General features: G+C 35.9%; 1 protein-coding gene across 1 annotated transcript in view; it reads left to right on the top strand.

The window, feature by feature from the left end:
• The first annotated feature begins 933 nt into the window (after positions 1-933).
• The window catches only part of LOC131154044 (RNA cytidine acetyltransferase 2-like), a 58331-nt gene continuing 40268 nt past the window's right edge, over positions 934-18996 (top strand). The window contains exons 1-8 of the mRNA XM_058106519.1: positions 934-1562; positions 1747-1838; positions 10346-10517; positions 10653-10775; positions 12406-12579; positions 12855-12965; positions 13073-13206; positions 13344-13437. Coding sequence (XP_057962502.1) covers positions 1458-1562; positions 1747-1838; positions 10346-10517; positions 10653-10775; positions 12406-12579; positions 12855-12965; positions 13073-13206; positions 13344-13437 — 1005 coding nt within the window. The 5' untranslated portion in view covers positions 934-1457. The remainder of the gene's footprint in view (positions 1563-1746; positions 1839-10345; positions 10518-10652; positions 10776-12405; positions 12580-12854; positions 12966-13072; positions 13207-13343; positions 13438-18996) is intronic.

Raw genomic sequence — 18996 nt, 5'->3', positions numbered from 1 at the left:
AGAATTGTATGATTTGAGAGTTATTAGGGTTTCGACCAACAAAATTAGACCAAACAAATTATTTTTATTTCATTTGGTGTCAACCTTTTTTTCCTCAAATATATTTTCAAAAATCCCCAAAATATTGTGTTTTTATTTTATTTTATGTTTTTCTTGATTTTAAAAGGTTGATGATGAAGTCTTAGATTTCTAACCCAAAGTGCCTTTGGTGAAAGTTTCTATTTTTTTTTTTTTTTTAATTTTGGTTGGGTTTGGGACATCTTTGTGAAGTGAGAGTTCGGTTAAATAATTTTTTTTCTTTTTTATTTAATTTATAGTTAAATTTAAATTTATAAAATTTTAAAATTATTTAGATCTTTAAATTTATATTTAAATAAATTTTAATATAATTTTATATTATATTTTATTTAAATTCAATACAAATTAAATTCAGACCCTGGGGCATTGACTTTGTAGACATATATTTTGCTAATTCTTGTTCCACTACCAGTAGCGTTTTGTGGAAATCGAACTCGGTCAAACTCATTACTGTTCAAAGAATTTTTACACCTCCAAAGCTAACAAATTCCTTTAGTGGCGTTAAATAGAGGTTTTAGGGTTTCATAACAGTATTTCCTTCCCTCTCGTACAGATGAATAATCCAATCATAGACAATTTGATTATTTTCTCATTTAGAAGTGGTTTAATATAAAACAAGGTGATTTCCTCCCTATCAATTTATACAAAACTAGGGGTGGTAAATGGGTCAAAACCCGACGGGTCATCCGTGATCCGCCTGTTTAAAATGATTTGGGTATATACACTTCAACCCGTTTATAAACGAGTCAACTCGGAAACAACCCGCTTGTAAACAGGTTAGGCGGGTCCGGGTCGGGTCACCCCGCCCGGTTAGCTTCCTACGCATACTATATATTTGGTCCCTGAGGGTTGAAAGCTTGAAACCCCTAACCTAGCATAGTTTCCACTGTTCTCGACCCTTCACCCAGTCACTCTGCGCTCCTCTGCCTCCTTCTTCTTCCTGTCCTCCGCAGCCGGCAGCCTCCCTCTCTTTCACGGGCCGAACCAGCGCCAAAATATCCTTCTTCGCCGCATGCCGCTGATTCAATCTTCGAACCAAAAGCCATATCTCGCCACTAGAAAACCGAAGGAGCACACAAAGAAAATCAAACGAAACTAAGGCCGGAACGCCGCACACGGCTGGCCATCTGAAATCTGAAGCTTCATCTGGCCATCTCCTCCCTCATGGCTGCAGCACTGCCCAGCAAGCCAGCACGCCGGACGCCGCACGCCATCTTGGCATCTTCCAACAATCCAGCTTCCAAGTTCTGAAATCTGAAGCTCCTCCCTCAAACCGAAGAGTCGAGCTTCATCAGAGCCCTAGCGCGCTCGCGGCGGCCTCATCATCGTCCAGAAACTCAGAGCTGTTCAGCTTTCAAGTGCAAAACGCATCAGGAATAATGAGGAAGAAGGTGGATGAACGTATCCGAACTCTCATAGAGAATGGCGTCAAAACAAGACATCGTTCCATGTTCATCATCATTGGCGACAAGTCTCGAGACCAGGCACTATTCTTACTCATTCATTCACTCCCGATTTTTTTCGTACTCATGAAAAATAGTGTCAACTCAGCAAATAGTGTCCGTTCAACGAATTCAGATTCAAATTCTATTATTTTTATTTCCTGTACTATATTTTCATGGGGCAAAGGTGGAGAATAAGCTGATTGCTAGTGCTTTGTTTTTACAGATTGTTAATCTGCATTTTATGCTTAGCAAGGCCGTAGTCAAGTCTAGGCCAACTATTTTGTGGTGCTACAAGGATAAACTGGAATTAAGCAGGTTTCAATTTTTCTACAAATTCTCTCTTTTTCTTTCTCTGTTTGCAATAAGTTATTTTTGCCGAGTTTCGTTATCTTGTTATTGATGGTTTTAACTTACTTAATAGGGACCTTAACTTTTACTGTTTAAAGTCTTATCCCTTAGCTCTGCCACTTAAGTGAATTTTGTTTAGTAAAATAAAGATCATTAATAGGGAGAATTTGAAGGAGAATAAGAAATATTCCAAAAAAATCTGGAACAAACCAATAAAAACCAAAACAACAAAATCTCCAATCCCTATTTAAATCCTGAAAACTAGTTTCCCTAAAACTCTAAACCTGACACCATAAAGAAGTCAAAAATGGAATCTTTTCCCACACCAAAGATGAATCCAACTTCTTCCCAGAAGAAGTTTGCATGTTTTGTTCTAACCATAAACCCCATAAAACTGCATGCTTGCTATTCACTTATCCCTGCAGAATCAGTTACTTTTATTTCCCTTACTGTCACTTTGCATTCATGATTTTCTTTGTTTAATTCTATTAATATTAGTTTATTTATTTATATTTTTTGCTTGACCATCAAGGGATGCCACACCGTTTCTATAATTGATGAACATTCTTAAACTTATGTGTTCTCCTGTGTAATTCAAGTTTACCTTCATAGACTAACTTTAAGATTTAATTATAGTCCCCCAAGCCCCCAAGAAGGTTTTTTTTTTTATAAAATATTTTTTGGCAGAATTATTATTGCCGCATTGCTCTTTAATATAATTGTAATTTTTTTGAAAAAATAAATCAAAGAAGGGAGTTCTGTTGTAGGGTTAAGTGCAAATGAAAAATTCTATTTCTATCTTTCTCCTTCACTCCCACTGTGTTCTTATGAACATAGATTGGTGGTCATTGAGAGGGAGTTTTTTGACATGGTGCTTGATGTAGAAAATCAGTCTGCTTAGAATCTGCAAATGTGGAAGGGATTGAAGGGTTTTCATTTTCATTGAAGTGGCAACGTTGACTTGTCATTCCTTCTTGGGCTGATTTCTGGGCCAGCGAAAAACCTCCCTCTTGGATCAAAAGGATGAGAAGGGAGAGAAAACCTAATGTGGATGCAGTAGCTCAAAAGGAAGGGTAGGCTTATGGTATTAACTGAGACTGATTTATTGATAAATTTGGTGTCTCCAAGACAATGACCCCATGCAGTACCATCAGCTGGAAGGGCATTCCAGCCCAATCTTCTTCCACTCCAAACAGATCCAAGAAACACAATGAATATGTGCTTCATTTTGGTTTCCTGTTATGACACTGCATTTATTATCAGCACTTATTAAATTCAACGCTTTTTTTGAAAAGCACTTCTGCATGAGTGGTTCCAACTCTTCAATATCACTTTCAGTATCTTCCTTTTATAGGATTGTGAACCCCTCACGTTCCTCTGCCTGCCTCTGCCCCACTCCTGTTCCGCTCTGCTTGCCTAATTGAGGACCCTTGCTCGACTCTTAATTTCCCCTTTCTTTTACCATGAGGATTTGTACTTATGCTACTCTCTCAACTGCTCATCTCCTTTCATATCTTCTCAAGATTTTGTAGGAGTTGCATTACTTCCTCGTAGCTTGCAATGGAAATCCTCTGAAAGTTTCCAAACCTCTGCAATTTCTTTCTCACTCTCTCGGTAACCTCCAGCCACTGTTCATCTCTCTTAACTCTCTCCAGCAGCCCCTCCTGCCTCAGGTCTAACAGAGCAGGTGAATTGGATGCCTGCTGGAGTATTGGCCATTATCCCCAAGACTTTTATTTTATTTTATGGAAGTCATTACCCCGAAAATTAACCTCCACCAGTGATCTATAAGGCATCCAGCGGACTCACCAAGCCTGCTGCTACCCAGCTCCTGTACAACTTTTTCCCAAATGTGATCTACTTCAACTCACCTTAAAAAGAGGGGATGCACTTCACTTTATTGTTGCTTCGACGCATTGGAATTTCTGTCCCTTCTAATCGTCTATTATACCCTAACACCAACAAGCTGGAAGACGGAAGCTGCTTAAGACCCTTAAAAAACCTTCCTTTTGCCTTAAGCCCCTTTGATGGTTGTTTGCCTCATCAGAGGATTAATACAAACCAATCCATTTCCTTTTCTCCTTTCAACACCACCAAGTCCTATAGATGAGGAGCCCATTCTTTTGTGGGTGCAGTTTTGGGGCTGGGCATTCAAAGCCCTATCCATCTTGTCCAACTTCAGGCTTTCTGGGACTTCAGCCCCCTCACAGTGCTGGCCCAAATTATTATTATTTTTTTGACAAACAAAGAATTATATTAAAGGAAAAAGAAGGAGTGCGATAAATAAATGGGAAAAAAAAAGAAAAAAACTAGAGAGAGCAAGATATCCTCCCATTACAAAAGGAAAGCAACAAAAAAAGAAGAAGAAAGTAAACCCAAGACAAATCTTAATAGTGTTGTAACATAACCAGCCCACTGCATGTCTTCCAAAGAAACATGATGAAATCCATTTGTCGAGCAAGAAAGGGATGCAAGGAAGACCACTCTGCCCCAAAGCATATTATTGGAACGGTGACTCTTTTAATGATTCTAGCATTTATTTCCAACCAAAAGCACCAAATAGTAGTTAGAATAGAACAAAGCCATAGAACTTTCCTCAATTCCCTCTTACCAAGACCTCCAAAGCTATTAGTACAAAAACGGTTCAAAGAAGTTAGGCGCATTCAATTTTCACCAAATATCTCAAAAAAATTCCAAATACCCAAGAGAAGAACCATGTAAATGAGTGAGCAATTTTTCCCATTTGTAAAACCGAAGACATGAACATTAGGAGACAGGTTCTTGTTGGCTGTACCCTTCTGATGTTAATCATTATTGTCCAAGAAAAGGTCCTGATCTTTGAAAGAACTTTAGCTTTCTAGATCAAAGAATAAAGGGCAAAGGGGATAACATTAGGGTTATGGATCAAATGAGAAAAGAAAGAGTTGCATGAGCAATCCCTAGAAAAAGCAAGACTCTAAACACATTTATCACTACCCAACTAGACATGAAAAGAATCAAGCATGATATTCAAGGAAGCAAACTCATTAGTTTCTCACTCATTGATATTCATGAGTGCGGAGAATTGTCATCCTCTTGCAAAATGTGGAAGACAGTGAATAGGGGACTCATGAAGATTAGATAGTCAAAAAAACACTAGGGAAGCCAATGGCCCAAGGCACATTCCCAATCCAATTATCCTCCCAAAAACGATGCTCTGCCCATTGTCCATTTTATAACAAACATTAGGAAAGAAAGTCTGATATATTTGAGACACAAATTCCAAGGACTTTAAGTAACATTAACTCCTGCAGCAATGAACCAACCGTGTGGGAAATGTCCAAATTTACTACAGATTACCTTGTCAAAGAGAGTTAGGTTCTAAAGGAAAATGCCATAATCACTTCGGCACCAAGGAAATGTTTTTAGACACCGAATTACCTACATCTAGACCTCTCTCTTTTTTACACCTATTCACAATGTTCCATCGTACTAAAAAATCTCGTCCACTTGTCTGCATTAGACCACAGAAGATCCCTCATCAACTTCTCTTATCTCTTGGAAACTCTCACTGGAATTGTAGAATGGGATAGATAACAAGGGATAGAAGAAAGACAAGCATGGATCAAAGTAAAACCCTAAAGTGAAAAACGTTGCCTCTGCTCCATCTCCTTCCTGTTCATATGCTGTGCATGTGACTCCCTACCATCAGATTTTTATTTTGAATTTCCCTGCCAAAGGCCACCTCCATGTGGCTGTCTCTCTTGGATGAGCAGCACAGCCCATCATCCCCCTCTTATTGCCATTCTCGATGCCAGAACAATCTCAAGCCTGATCTAATTCTGCCCCTACAATTGTCATAATGTGGTGCTCGTTTTCCAAAATTCTTGCCCATTCAGCTGTTAGCAGCAAGGTCTTAACTTTTGATTTCGGCTCAAATTTTGAAGCTCAAAAAGTACAGAAATTTCGATTTTGATTTCAATTTGAAAAAATAACGGAAATCAGTAGTAAAGCATGAAATCCTTTGTGAAACTTTAGAAATGATTATCAAACATAATAATGTAAGTTTTAAGACCTATTACAAGTTAAGTACATTAATATTGTGTATAATGTGGAAAAGTTGTAATATAGCATGTGTAACAAACATATATTGTAAAATAATGTACATTAAACATATTTAGTTAATACAGATGAAATTCATAAATCATTTAAACATTATTTATTTTACAAATAATGATAATTTAGACATGAATGGTTAAATAAAATGTTGTTGTAAGTTTATTTTGTCATATAATTTTCAAAAGCACTTGTAATAATGTTTTGTTTCGATAAAAATAAATAAAATAAATTAAACAAGAAATTTTACTTCACTCATAAATTTTATCATTTGAATTTCGAAAAAAAATTCATTGTACAATTAAAATTTCAACAAATTTTGCTAAAATATCGAGATTTCAATAAATTTCGAATGATTTGTTGAGATTTCGATGAAAATTATGGAAGACGGAAATCGACTGTCATTTTAATTTCGAGGGTGACGGAAATCGGAAATGTCAATGGAAATTTCGATAATTTCATGGAAATTTAAGCCCATGGTTAGCAGGACCTCTGGCTTTATCTGTTCCAAGAAACCTCCACAATAATAATGAATTGCATGGGAAATGTAGTTGTCCCAAATGTGGGTGGGAAGCGCCACTATTCAAATCCAAAGAGATTTTGTATGAGAGCTCACTCAGTCGCATTCTACCAGTGGGTACAGCAAGTAAAGTTGTAACACTAGCTCAGCTGCTCGCTTGTACATTGCCTTTTTGCAATAATTCCAAGCAACAAGATTTAGAATAGGTTTTCAACCATATCAGAAGCTGGATGGAGCACTAATTCAGCTGCTCCCTTGTACATTGCCTTTTTGCAATAATTCCAAGCAACAAGATTTAGAATAGGTTTTCAACCATATCAGAAGCTGGATGGAGCACCCATGCTTCATTTGCCTACACCTCTATCTCTCTTCACGAGTCCACACTGCCCCCTACAAATCTAGCAGCTAGAGAACTTCCTGGAAAGTGAACTTTTGAGGTACATGTACTAACTTAGCATTAATCACACCAGATCCCTTTATTGACTACAGCTGCAGCTTGTTTGGGGGCAATCATTCATTTGAGTGCTGCTTCGCTGAAGGACTGAACTCTGTTGGAAGAGGACTCCACTCTTCCCAATAGAAATTCTTGAAGATCTTCTCCATAGCCTTCAACTTCCTTTGCTGGCATGACAGCCAAATGCTCCCCCTTCTACCCCTGGTTTGCAATTGCTCCAGGAATTGGCTGTCACTGCCAAACAAAAGCAGATCCATAAAAGACTTGACTGGCCAAGACTTGGTGGTGGTAACCTCCCATTCAACAACAATAACAACAAGTCTTAAGCCCCAGTAGGTAGGTTCGGCTACATGAATCCTCTTCCGTCAATACACCCGATCGAGAGCATCTTCCTCTACTAGATTAAGAGCTATTAAATCCTTACTACCTTATTTCGAATTATTTTAAGCCTACCCCTATCCCTTTTCATACCAGAAACAATAACTAACTCACTCCTCATAGAAAACCTAGGGATCGTTTGGAACTACTTACGCAGAAGTGCTTTTTAAAAAAAAAATTGTTAAATTTAATAAGTGCTGATAATAAGTGCTAAATTGCAAAAGTGCTGAAAGTTATAATGTGATGTTTGATTGTATTTAAAAAAGTGGTATTTGGATACTTACTTTTATTTAGGGTATTGTATGATTATTTTGAAACATATTTTAAATTAAAAAATAATATTAATATTTTTTAATTGACAGTTTCATTAATAATTATTTTAATTATTTATAATTAAACTTTAAATATTTTCTATTAAAAATAGTATGAAATTATTATTTTTAATTAATAATTATCTTATTATTAAGGTATATTTATAACATATTACTATCATATTAAATCATGATAAAAATAATATTATTAATTAATTTTGAAATTTTAATTTATATATTTTTAATATATTTTAAATAAGAATATTAATATTTTATAGTTAAAAATTTAAATAATATTATATTAATTTTATAATTTAAATTTAAATGTTTTGTATTAACTAAAATAATATAATATTATTTATTAATTAACAATAATATTGTTATTAATATATATTTATAACCAATGTTTTAAAAGGCAAAGGTGTAAGGCGAGGCGTTTTACCCTCCTCGAGGCTAGGCGAGGCGTAAGCATTTTGGGATTGTATTTTTTTAAATAATTAATAAAGAAAATAAGTTTATATATAGTATTAAAATGAGGAAAATTTAAGAATAATGGAGAAAAAAATAAAAAATTATTTTTTAAATATCATATAAGCCAATTTAAGCGAACAAACTCAAACAATGAGTTTTAGAGACACTAGCAGAGAGTGTCTTGGGAGTTTGCTATGAACAACACTGGAGAGAGAGAGTTGAATACTCAAATTAGTTTGAGGAGAGACCTTAGACTGAGAAGAGATCTTGAAGCAGATAGGTTGTAGGGGGTCGCGGAGGGAGACAAGAGGCTGTAGAGGGTCGGTGGAGAGGGATGAGATGTCCTAATGGGTCGTCGAAGAGAGACAAGACGTCGGAAGGGGTCGTCAAAGGCAGATGAGAGGTTGGAAGGGGTCGTTGACTCGTCGTAGAGAGATGAGAAGTTGGAGTCGTCTTCGAAGCCAGATGCAAGCTTGGAAAGAGACGATAGGTTTGAAAGGGTCGTCATAGAGAGACCAGACATTGGAAAGGGTCGTTGACTCGTCAGAGAGAGGCGAGAAGCTGGAGGAGTCGTCGGAGAGTGGTAGAAGCTTGGAAGAAAGAAACTTCGTCAAGAGAGGGGGGTTTTGACGCTCGTCAAAGCCTTATTAGTTTTGTTTACTTGTTTTTTTTTTTTTTTTTAATTTTTATTTATAAATATTTTAGATCAGGATGCTCCCAAAAGGCATATGCCTTCCCATATGAGGCATAAAAGGTGTGCCTTTTGTCTTGAGGCATACGCATTTTCCCTTGAGGCGTACGCATTTTAGGATTTGCACCTTTCAAGTCATGCCTTAGGGTGTTTTATGCTCAAAATGCATCAAGAGGTGCGCCTCACGAATGCCTTTTAAAACGTTGTTTAGAACATATGATTATCACATTACTTTATATTAAAAATAGTATTAATAGCTAATTAGAAATTTTAGTTTATTCAATATTAATTTAAATTTATAGATGATTCTTTTTATTAATTCCATAATTTAATTATATTTTATTGATAATTAATTGATTATAATGCATAATAAAATATTATATAATTAATTTTTAATTAACAATTCAACTACTAATAATGTTAATTGTTATTTTTAATTAATATTCAAATATTTTAATTAAGTAAAAAAAATATAATATGATTTTGTTCTTAATTTATATTTATAACATTTGATTTTCATATTAATTTATATTAAAATGTATTATTAATTAAAGTAGTATTTTAAATTTTTAATATTAATTTAAATTAATAGGTGGTTCTTATTCTTCATTTCATAATTGAATTATGCTTCATTAATAATTGATATATTATAATACATAATAAAATAATATATAATTCCTTTTAATGTATTTTTAAATTATAAAATAGCCACTAAATTTTCTTAAATTTACAATTGACCCCGCCTATTAACAGTGCCACTTATAAGTGGCCAAAAAGTTTCTATTGCTTCTCAAAATTCACTTAAATAGTTCTAAAAAAAGTGGTTCTGGAAAATCACGTTTTGCAATAAGTGTTTGTTGTAGTACTTGATAAGTGCTATAAACACTTTTTCTTAAGTGCTCCCAAATGGAGGCCTAGTCTCCCATGATCAGCCAAAAGCTTCTTCAGCATCATCAGCATCAATTGGATTGAATGTCCCTCCCCTTCCTGCAACACAGCCCTAACATGAATTATAGCCTGATAATGATTCCTCAAGCTCGGTGCTTCGAGGAAAACACAATCCGAAATGGTTACTTTTCCTGTCTAGAATCAGTCTATGCTGGTGTGTGTGTGTGTGTGTATATATATAGCAATAAAATGAGACTGGCTCCTTCCATTTTTTGTATATGTGGCCTCTTTTTTATTATTATTATTATTATTATTCCAGTTTGTTTTTTTGGTTGTTGGTAGAAGTGTTGAACAATGTATCTAGGGAAAGGGAAGTTTTAAAGAAAGAATTATTTCATTAAGAAAATGGAAATCATAGAATGAACTCATTCAAGACAATCCTTTTTGAGGAACTTGCAACGATCTTTTGTGTTTCTGTACTATGCAACTATGGCCAAATCTTTGTTGTATGCAGAACTATGGCCAAATTTTTATTGTATCCATAAGCATAACTATGGCCTACTTTTTGTTGTATGCATCTCTTTTTTCTGTGTTTTTTTTTTTTTTTAAATTCATAAATTTATTTTTGGCATGCGCAAGCATGATAGCTTACTTTTGTTTTTGCAGTCACAAGAAAAAACGTGCAAAGCAGATGAAACGGTTATTGCAACAAGGATTGTGGGATAATGAGGCAGTCAATCCTTTTTCACTTTTTGTTGAAAGTGGACAAATAACATACTGCTTGTACAAGGATTCGGAAAGAATTCTTGGCAATACCTTTGGTATGTGCATACTACAGGTAGTTACTGAATCTCCTCCTTTCATTTAGCTGAATTGCCTTCTTCCACAATTATTAAGTGATGTTGCAAGAGGATGCATTGTTGCATTTTTTTTCTCAATCTTTTTCTAAGTTTCCTATATTTCCTGTTTTCAGGATTTTGAGGCTTTGACACCAAATCTTCTTGCAAGAACGATAGAAACCGTGGAGGGTGGCGGGTTAATTTTATTGCTCCTTCGTTCTCTTCCCTCGCTCACCCGTTTGTACACCATGGTTATGGTATGAATCACATCTCCCCACTGCTGAAATAGACCTTTGGTCTACCTCACATCACACTTGTTGTTTTGTATTTGTTTTGTATTTGGATCCCAATGCTATATTTAATTTTGTCATTTTCTTGTTTTTCTCTCAATATGTTGATTTCTGATCTACTTTTTATATCACTATGGATAAATCTCCATTTACTTTCTAAGCTTGATGTGAGAGCATATATATCTTTTTTTCATCTTAATTATTCTCTGGATTTCTTTTACTGAAAATACTAGGACTTTTTTTTGTTTATAATTGGCATCAGGGAGGCTCTTAAATTATGTTCTTAAAGAGTTCAATAAACTTTTGCAGTTGTATTTTATTTTCATTATTATCTTTGTTATAAAAAAAAAATTCCTTTAAAATGTATAATGAATGACATAATTAGAAATAATATTTTAATTGCTTATTCCGAATGATTAATTTTGGCTGCTAGCTTTCTTCTGGGGTCTATTCTTCTTAATCTGTTTTTGAGCATTTAGCCAATAAAAAGCTTGTCTTTCCCACTTCATAGATCCATTTGGAAGGCTAACATCCCCTCATAGAACCTTTGGGAAGGTAACACTGATGTGAATACTTTGTTTCTTTTTTCCTTTTGATTTTGCTGCAAAGGAGTATGTCTTGTCCTGTTTTTTTTTTTTTTTTCTGTTATTTTTTTTCTTTTCATGTATTAATAAAGTTCTAATTATGTAAAAAAGTCCCCTCTAGGATTAAGGTTTTTATTTGGTTGGTGATCTTAATAGAGTTAACACTAACAATCTCTTGCAGAGTAGGAGGCCTTTTAAGGCTTTATCATCAGATACTTGTTCTCTTTGTTTTCAAAATTCGGATTCTCTTTGTTTTCAAAATTTGGAGTCTGCTTCTTACCTTTTCCTGCATTGTTCCTTTTCTTAGAGGATGTGGAACACTCTTTTTGGTTTATTTTGAGAGAATTGGGTGCGTCTGGAGTTGGTGGAAGATTTGTTGGCTATCAAATTTTCAGGTTGTGGAAGGGGTAAGAATGCTTTGGCCCTGTGGAGGTGTACAATTTTTGCAGTTTTGTGGGGTGTTTTTTTTGGAATGGAATGCTCGTACTTTTTGTGGGGAAGATGTCTTTGGTTAGGCTTTGGAATAGGATTTAGCATTTGGCCTCCTTGTGGGTTTTTGCAGCTGGGTGTTTCAAAAGGTTTTTGTTTTCTGATTTATAGAGCGATTGGTTGGCTCTGCTGTTTTGATTTATTTTGATTTTGTTTTGCATCTTTTAAGGAGGATTACTTATGTTGCTTGTTGTACTTCTTCTTCCTAAGAAAATCTTCTCTTTCTATCAAAAAAAGAATTTTTTTGCTGCTTGCTGGCGCATCAATTTCATTGCATGTGCATTTTGATGGCAGACAAGATGTCTTGACTGCTATTATATAACTTGCTGAAGTAATCTATATTTAACTATTTTTTGGCAAGTTTATGCTAGGATGTATGGTCAGAACCACCACATTCTGTGTCCCAAATGCTGTAGCTTATTGAAGTAGCAGTCTTAGAACATTGTTTTAGTGCTTAGACTGTTGATGGTTTATGTAATTGGATTGTTGATTATCAAACTCAGTAAAATCTTGCTAATTTTCAGGATGTTCATGAGAGGTTCCGTACAGAATCCCATTCAGAGGCCACTGGGCGCTTTAATGAACGTTTCTTACTATCACTTGCTTCATGCAAAGCATGTGTGGTTATGGATGATGAATTGAATATTCTACCAATTTCGTCCCATATGAGGTCAATTGTCCCAGTTTTAGTTAAAGAGGTAATTCTGATTTTTTTTAAAAAAATTTCATTTAAATTTTTAGACTTAAGCTTGCCTTGACATGTTTTGTGCTCTCTCGAACTTCAGAGCAAAACTGCTTGGAGTATTGCTCCTTTCAATTAAAGATGGAGGAAAAATTTTTCTTTATTTTATTATATATAAGGGTGTTAATATAAATTTATCATACAATATTTAATATCACTGATGGGAGAGATTTCTAGTTTGCTTTAACCTCTAATAATCTACTTTCTTTGTACTCTGGTTGGTGATTGAAGGACTCTGAAGGGCTTTCAGAAGCAGAACGGAGCCTAAAGAATCTAAAAGAGCAACTAAATGATGATTTTCCTGTTGGTCCTTTGATTCAGAAGTGTTGTACGTTGGACCAGGTAAGATTGCCTTCCTGATGCATGTAATTCTGATCTTGGGTTTACTAAATTTTTTTATTACTCTTGGGAAGCTTAGAGTTGGTCAACTTGTTACAATGTTTAAATAGGGAAAATCTGTCATTACATTTCTGGATGCAATTTTGGATAAGACGCTTAAAAGCACAGTTGCTCTGCTTGCTGCTCGTGGCCGTGGGAAATCGGCTGCCCTTGGTTTAGCCATTGCTGGATCTGTTGCTGCAGGGTAGTATATCCTTGAATATAATTATATAATCATGTTACATTTTTGTGTGTGCGCATTCATGTCTGCTTTATTCTTTCCTCTTTTGGGACTCTATAAACATTCTTTAGAATTCTGATGGCAGCAATTCATTCTAATAGGTACTCAAACATATTTGTAACAGCGCCAAGCCCTGAAAACTTAAGGATTTTGTTTGAATTTGTGTGCAAGGGACTTAATGCACTTGAATACAAGGTATACCTACTCACCTACTGTATCTGTGTTGGACTTTGTACTACTTTTTTTTCCCCTCCTTTTGTTGATGTTTTTCTCTTTAGCTGGTATCGTTCATTCTCTACTTATTCCACTCGGAACATAATTCTGTGTTTATCCTGAGAAATGGAATAACGTATACCTTTTGGCTTTTTCAGTCTTGGATGAATTGCTAGAGAACTTGGTTGTTTACTGCAACTCTTTGCATAAGCACATAAACAGACATGAGGATATCTTAATTTCTAAAAAAATTAGGTCACGACACAGCATGGTGATGCAGAGGCAGCATCAAGGTTCTGCAGCTATGGAGAAATTAGAAGAGAGGAAGGAAGGGGAAGGGAGGATAGAGGAGATACTGAGGGGAAAACTCACGTTCAATTCAATTCAAAGTTCATCAACTACTGCCTACATCATGGCCTTCTCACACTATTTATAAGAAAGCCTCTAAACACATGAAATTACATACATACCCCTAAAACGACATTGCATTACAAACATACCGCTAGAATACATAATTACTACAAACAAGATCCCAACATCAATAATCCTAATACAAGCAAACGACACACACATACTTAAACAACTAAGCACATTTAGGTTTTGTACACAATAAACCATTCACCATATTCTTTGACATAGGCCTCCTAATTGAGCCAAGATGATCCATCCAAATACCTGCTTTTTGTCCTATATCAAGTCCCCACTTTCAAAAAGAACTCGACTATGTCAAGTTGGGGAAAGTACCAAGGAGGTTACCATAAATAGAGTCATCTCGTTTCATAAGAAAGGAATCAACAGTACACTTAACTTGGCTAGTGGAAGAATTCATGATGGCATCAATTTATACTTCTTGTTGTCAATGTAGAGGGGATAAGAATTCTCATATCCATCATGCTTCACCTTCCTGTCAAATAACCATGGTTGGCCCAAAAGGATATGACAAATTTTGAGAGGAAGGATATTGCATTGCACTATCTCCTTAAAGGAACCAATTTTGAAGGTAAGCAATGAGTGATCATGGACCGTCAAGTTGGTATTATCCACCCAAGCAATTTTGTATTGTTCAGGATGAGGTTCAACTTCCAAATTTAACTTCTTCGCAACTTCTTTAGAAACTAGATTTGTGCAACTACTAGGATCAATAATCAAAGTAGAAAGCTGTTTTTGGCATATCACTTGAGTTTGAAAGACGTTGGTCCGCTTCCAATCCTCTGTCTCTTTAACTTGGGAAGAGAGCATACATTGAAGCACTAAAAATGGTTTTTTTTTTTTCCCTCTGAAACAGCCATGAACTGGTTATGGACATTGTGTAACTTGATGTCCAAAACCTTTACATTTAAAAGCATTTGAGTCATGATTGGCTCTTAGAAATTGTTCCAGCATGCTCAGTAATCTTCCAAGAGGTATTAGTATGAACACCTTTACTCAATTGCTCAACTGTCTTCTCTCTTAGAACTCCACTAGTACTCTTCTCAAACTGAAGGGCTGATGTAGCCCTAAGAGGATTGCGTTGCATGTCCTCCTCAATCTGAGTGGCAACTTGTGCTGCATCCCCAACTGTAATGAGACAGCATGCAGCGTGTTTGGAGGCAATAGCTGGCTTCAACCCTTTTTTGTACGAAACTCTCCTCTTTCCATTCTATATCGACACGAGTGCCAAATGAGAGAATCTACTAGTGTACTCCATCAATGTATTTTCTTCTTGCTTCAAATCAAAGAGCTGGAGATGAACACGCTGCTGATAATTGGGAGAAAATTGCTCCTGCGTGGCTCACTTCTTCTCATCCCACATTGTAATCTCACCAAATCTCCTTATAAAGATCTCCCTTTGTTTAATTTACCAAATTCAAGCAGTTCCATCAATTTTTATTCAGAAAATTACAACTTTCTAGCCTCATTTATGTCATACCATTGGAAATAATACTCCAAAGAATAGACCCAATCATCAAATTCATTAGGAGAACCACCACCATTAAAAATCTGAGACTTCTATAATAATTCCCTTACTCTAAATGATTATTTCGGCCTTTACACAACTCAAAAGCATGAGGGACAGCAGCTATTCCACCATCTTGTTTGGTAGGAAATTCCATGGGCCTTTTACCTAAGTTTGCAACTTTGGTTGTTAGCCTATTCAAAGCACCAATAATAGTCTCCAAAGCATTTTCCATATTTTGTATCCTACTGGATAACAACTACACCTCACAGACAATTCAACATTGGTCACCATGATGTAATTATATGAAGCAAATCACAAACTTCACTTTCAATTATTTAAGAATGATCTTCAAGTTGTCTTTAATCTTGAGTATCACGCAAAAATGAAACAAATTCACTAGAAATGCTCACAAATGCAGCAATCCTGATTTTTATGCTGGCAGCGGCAATTTTAGGGGTTTGTGCCAAAACTATCATGCTTGCTTGCAATATATTATGTCCACAACAAAATATCTCCTTGTAGGTCAAAATATCATGGAGAGAATCCAAAATATCGTGGCTGGAGCAAATTCTCACGAAACTGGAACTAAGAGATGAGTTGGGCAGAGTCCCACTCGCAAGTAGCCGGTGTGTGGGTCGCTGGCATTGAGTCACCTACAATGAAACTTTGGTCGAGGGAAGATCAGGGGATGAGGAGTTCAATGGTGTTGTTGGTGTGATGAAAAAAGCAAGGAGGTTAGGGTTTTCGAAGAGTTGACGATTGGAGATGTTTAGCTGGCACGTGGGGATTCCTCTGGTGGTCAGACGATGATGAAAACTTGAGGGTGAGGGTTTTGAGGGGTTCTGTTTTCAATGGGATGGGTGGTGTTGCAAGAAGGGGTCTGGAAGGTGGTTTTTTTGAAAAATGGGGACATGGATGGAATTTCAGAAAATGATCAAAAACAGCAGAACCGCTTTTCAGTTTTTTTTTTTTTTTTTTTTCTAAACTGAAATTTCAGAGCAAAAATTATGAGATGAGAGGGTAATAGAGAAGGAGAGATTAATGGGGAAGAAAATTGGGCTAGAATGGAGATTGGAAGAATGGAGCTCGAAGATGGGCTAGAATGGAGATCAAAGTTGGGCTTTGATTCCAAATGATGCAGGGGTAGCATAAAGGAAGGGGAAGGGAGGAGAAAGGAGATACCAGGGGTAAAACTCGCGTTTAATTCAATTGAAAATTCATAAACAACTCCCTGCATCATCACTATTTATAAGAAAGCCTCTAAACACATGAAATTACATACATACCCTTAAAACTACATTGCATTACAAACATACGCATAAAATACACAATTGCTACAAACTAGACCCCAACATAAATAATCCTAATACAAGCAAACTACACACACACACACACACACACACACACACACTTAAACCATTCACCCTATTCTTTGACATAGGCCTCCTAATTGGGTCGAAATGATCCATCTAAATAGCAGCTTCTCATCCTACATCACATGGGCATAATAAATAAAAAAAGATAAAATATACATATAATTAGAAAAATAAAACAATTTTAAGAAAACATTTGTTTTGAATAATTTTTTCAGGTATTCTTTTGATGGAAAAATTTTTCATTTTTTTTTGGATAAGGGAAAACATATTACTAAGAATGAAGTACAAAGAGTAGAAGATACCCTTCACTGAAACAAAAGAAAAGTTGTAAACTACAAAAAGCTGCCCTCCAATCCCTTTGCAGGCTAGGCAGAGATATTCCCTAAAAGCCTAAAAGAATGAACCAAAATGAGGCAAAAAATACAGTTTATCCCATAAAAAATGAGATGTTGTATGGTCTGTGAAGGCTCTTGATTTACTCTCATTCCAAAAGATCCACAAGGTATAAAAGATTGAGCATCTCCTTAAAGTTCGTTCCTTTTAGGTTTTGCCAAAGCCCCAATAGCTCACTTGCAGCTGCAGGAGATTCCCGACAACCACAAAATCACCAAAAAAATCTTCATCAAAACATGAGGAGAGCATTCCAAATATAGTTAGCCACCCTGCACTGCAGGTAGAGTCGTGCATCTGTTGCATTGAACTCATGGCACATGGAGTGCTTGTTTGGACTCGAGGCCTTATGTGGTCTTTTGTGTTGTATTAGGTTGTGCATAGTAAGCCTAGTGAGAGACATGGGAAATGAATGTACGAATCTTATTGAGGAAACTAAGCCTTTCATATGATGTAGATCCAGGGAAAAGACTAGGAAAATGATTGGTGTGGAAGCTTAGGGGTTAAAGGAAAAAAGGTTTGGTACGGAAAAAAGGTTTGGTAAGGAAAAAAATAGACCTATAGAATCCTTCTCCCAAATTTTCTCATCACCCTATTTGAAGGAACAAAAAAGCACTAGAACGTTAAGCATGTTGATGAGTTCATTAGCTTGTCTTTTATTGAGATTTCTTAAAAAATAGAATTCCTAAGAAAGAGAGCCTCTCTTCAAAGAAAAGAAAGAGTTGATAGGTGCTTTGTGAAGAGGGGAAATATTAAAAAAATGGGGCACTACCTACACTAGTGATCCCTCAACACATCCCAAACATCCTCCCAAAACCAAATGCTATTGCCATCACCCACTTCAAAATTGGTGAGTGGAAAGAACAAACTAACAACCTAGGAAACAGGCAAAACCCACTTTGAAATCGGAAATTGGCAAGTGGAAAGAACAAACAAGCAATCCAGGAAACAAACATCCAAGGGCTTCTGTGAGAAACAAGACCACTTCCTCTGGTGTCCCACCCATTCCGATGGGCCCTGGAGCTTGACTCAAGCTTTAGCTTGGTTGAAAACATGGTTATCAAAATCTTGATTTGGATCTTGTAGTCCTACAATCCAAACTTGGCTAATTGATTCAGATTCTATGAAGAATCTTAATCAATTAGGATCTAGTAGGATCTTATCTGGTTCCGTAGGATCTTAGGATTGCGTTCCTACTTGGGATCCTACCAATCCTACTTGTGCAATGGAATATGAATTTTTCTTGTTTAGGATTTTAAATAAAAAAGGCTCAATACTTATTTTTATTGGCTCGAACACTTTACTTTTGCAATGGACACAAAATTTGGCCCAGTTGGCCCAAATGCATCAAAATTAGGGCAAACTGATGAGCATGTCCCAGGATTTGTTTGATCCAAGTCAATAGAGAGTTGAACATCTCTTGAAAGCTCTTTTCCCTTGAAATCAAAAGTTGTTTTGAGAGCTTAGAGTTCTTGATAGGCAAATCCCCAGTTGTCTATCTGCAACTAGCACTACTTCTAGCAATAGTAGAGGCCAACTGAGAGCTTTAAGATCGGTAGAGAGCTTCAACAAATAGGGAGTTGTACAATTAGGTTGAGAGCTTAAAGTAGCAAGCTTGTAGCTTATGCATTACTGTTGTTGTTTTTTACTTGCTTTTTCCTATCTTTTGTTTTTCCACAAAGCATGGAGCATATAGCTTTCTTTTTAACAAAAATTCTTGTTCCTTCAACAAAAGTTTTCCATATTTTTTAGGTCAAAATTTGTTGAAGGAAAAAACTACTAGATGCTAACTAGCAAGCTAGCTACATTCCTGAAATTTGTTTTAGTTTCTTAAAC

Source organism: Malania oleifera, chromosome 4, assembly GCF_029873635.1.
Source record: "Malania oleifera isolate guangnan ecotype guangnan chromosome 4, ASM2987363v1, whole genome shotgun sequence".
NCBI classification, from domain to species: domain Eukaryota; kingdom Viridiplantae; phylum Streptophyta; class Magnoliopsida; order Santalales; family Ximeniaceae; genus Malania; species Malania oleifera.
The sequence above is the reverse complement of the archived record's forward strand: the minus strand, read 5'-3'. Positions and strand labels throughout refer to the sequence as shown.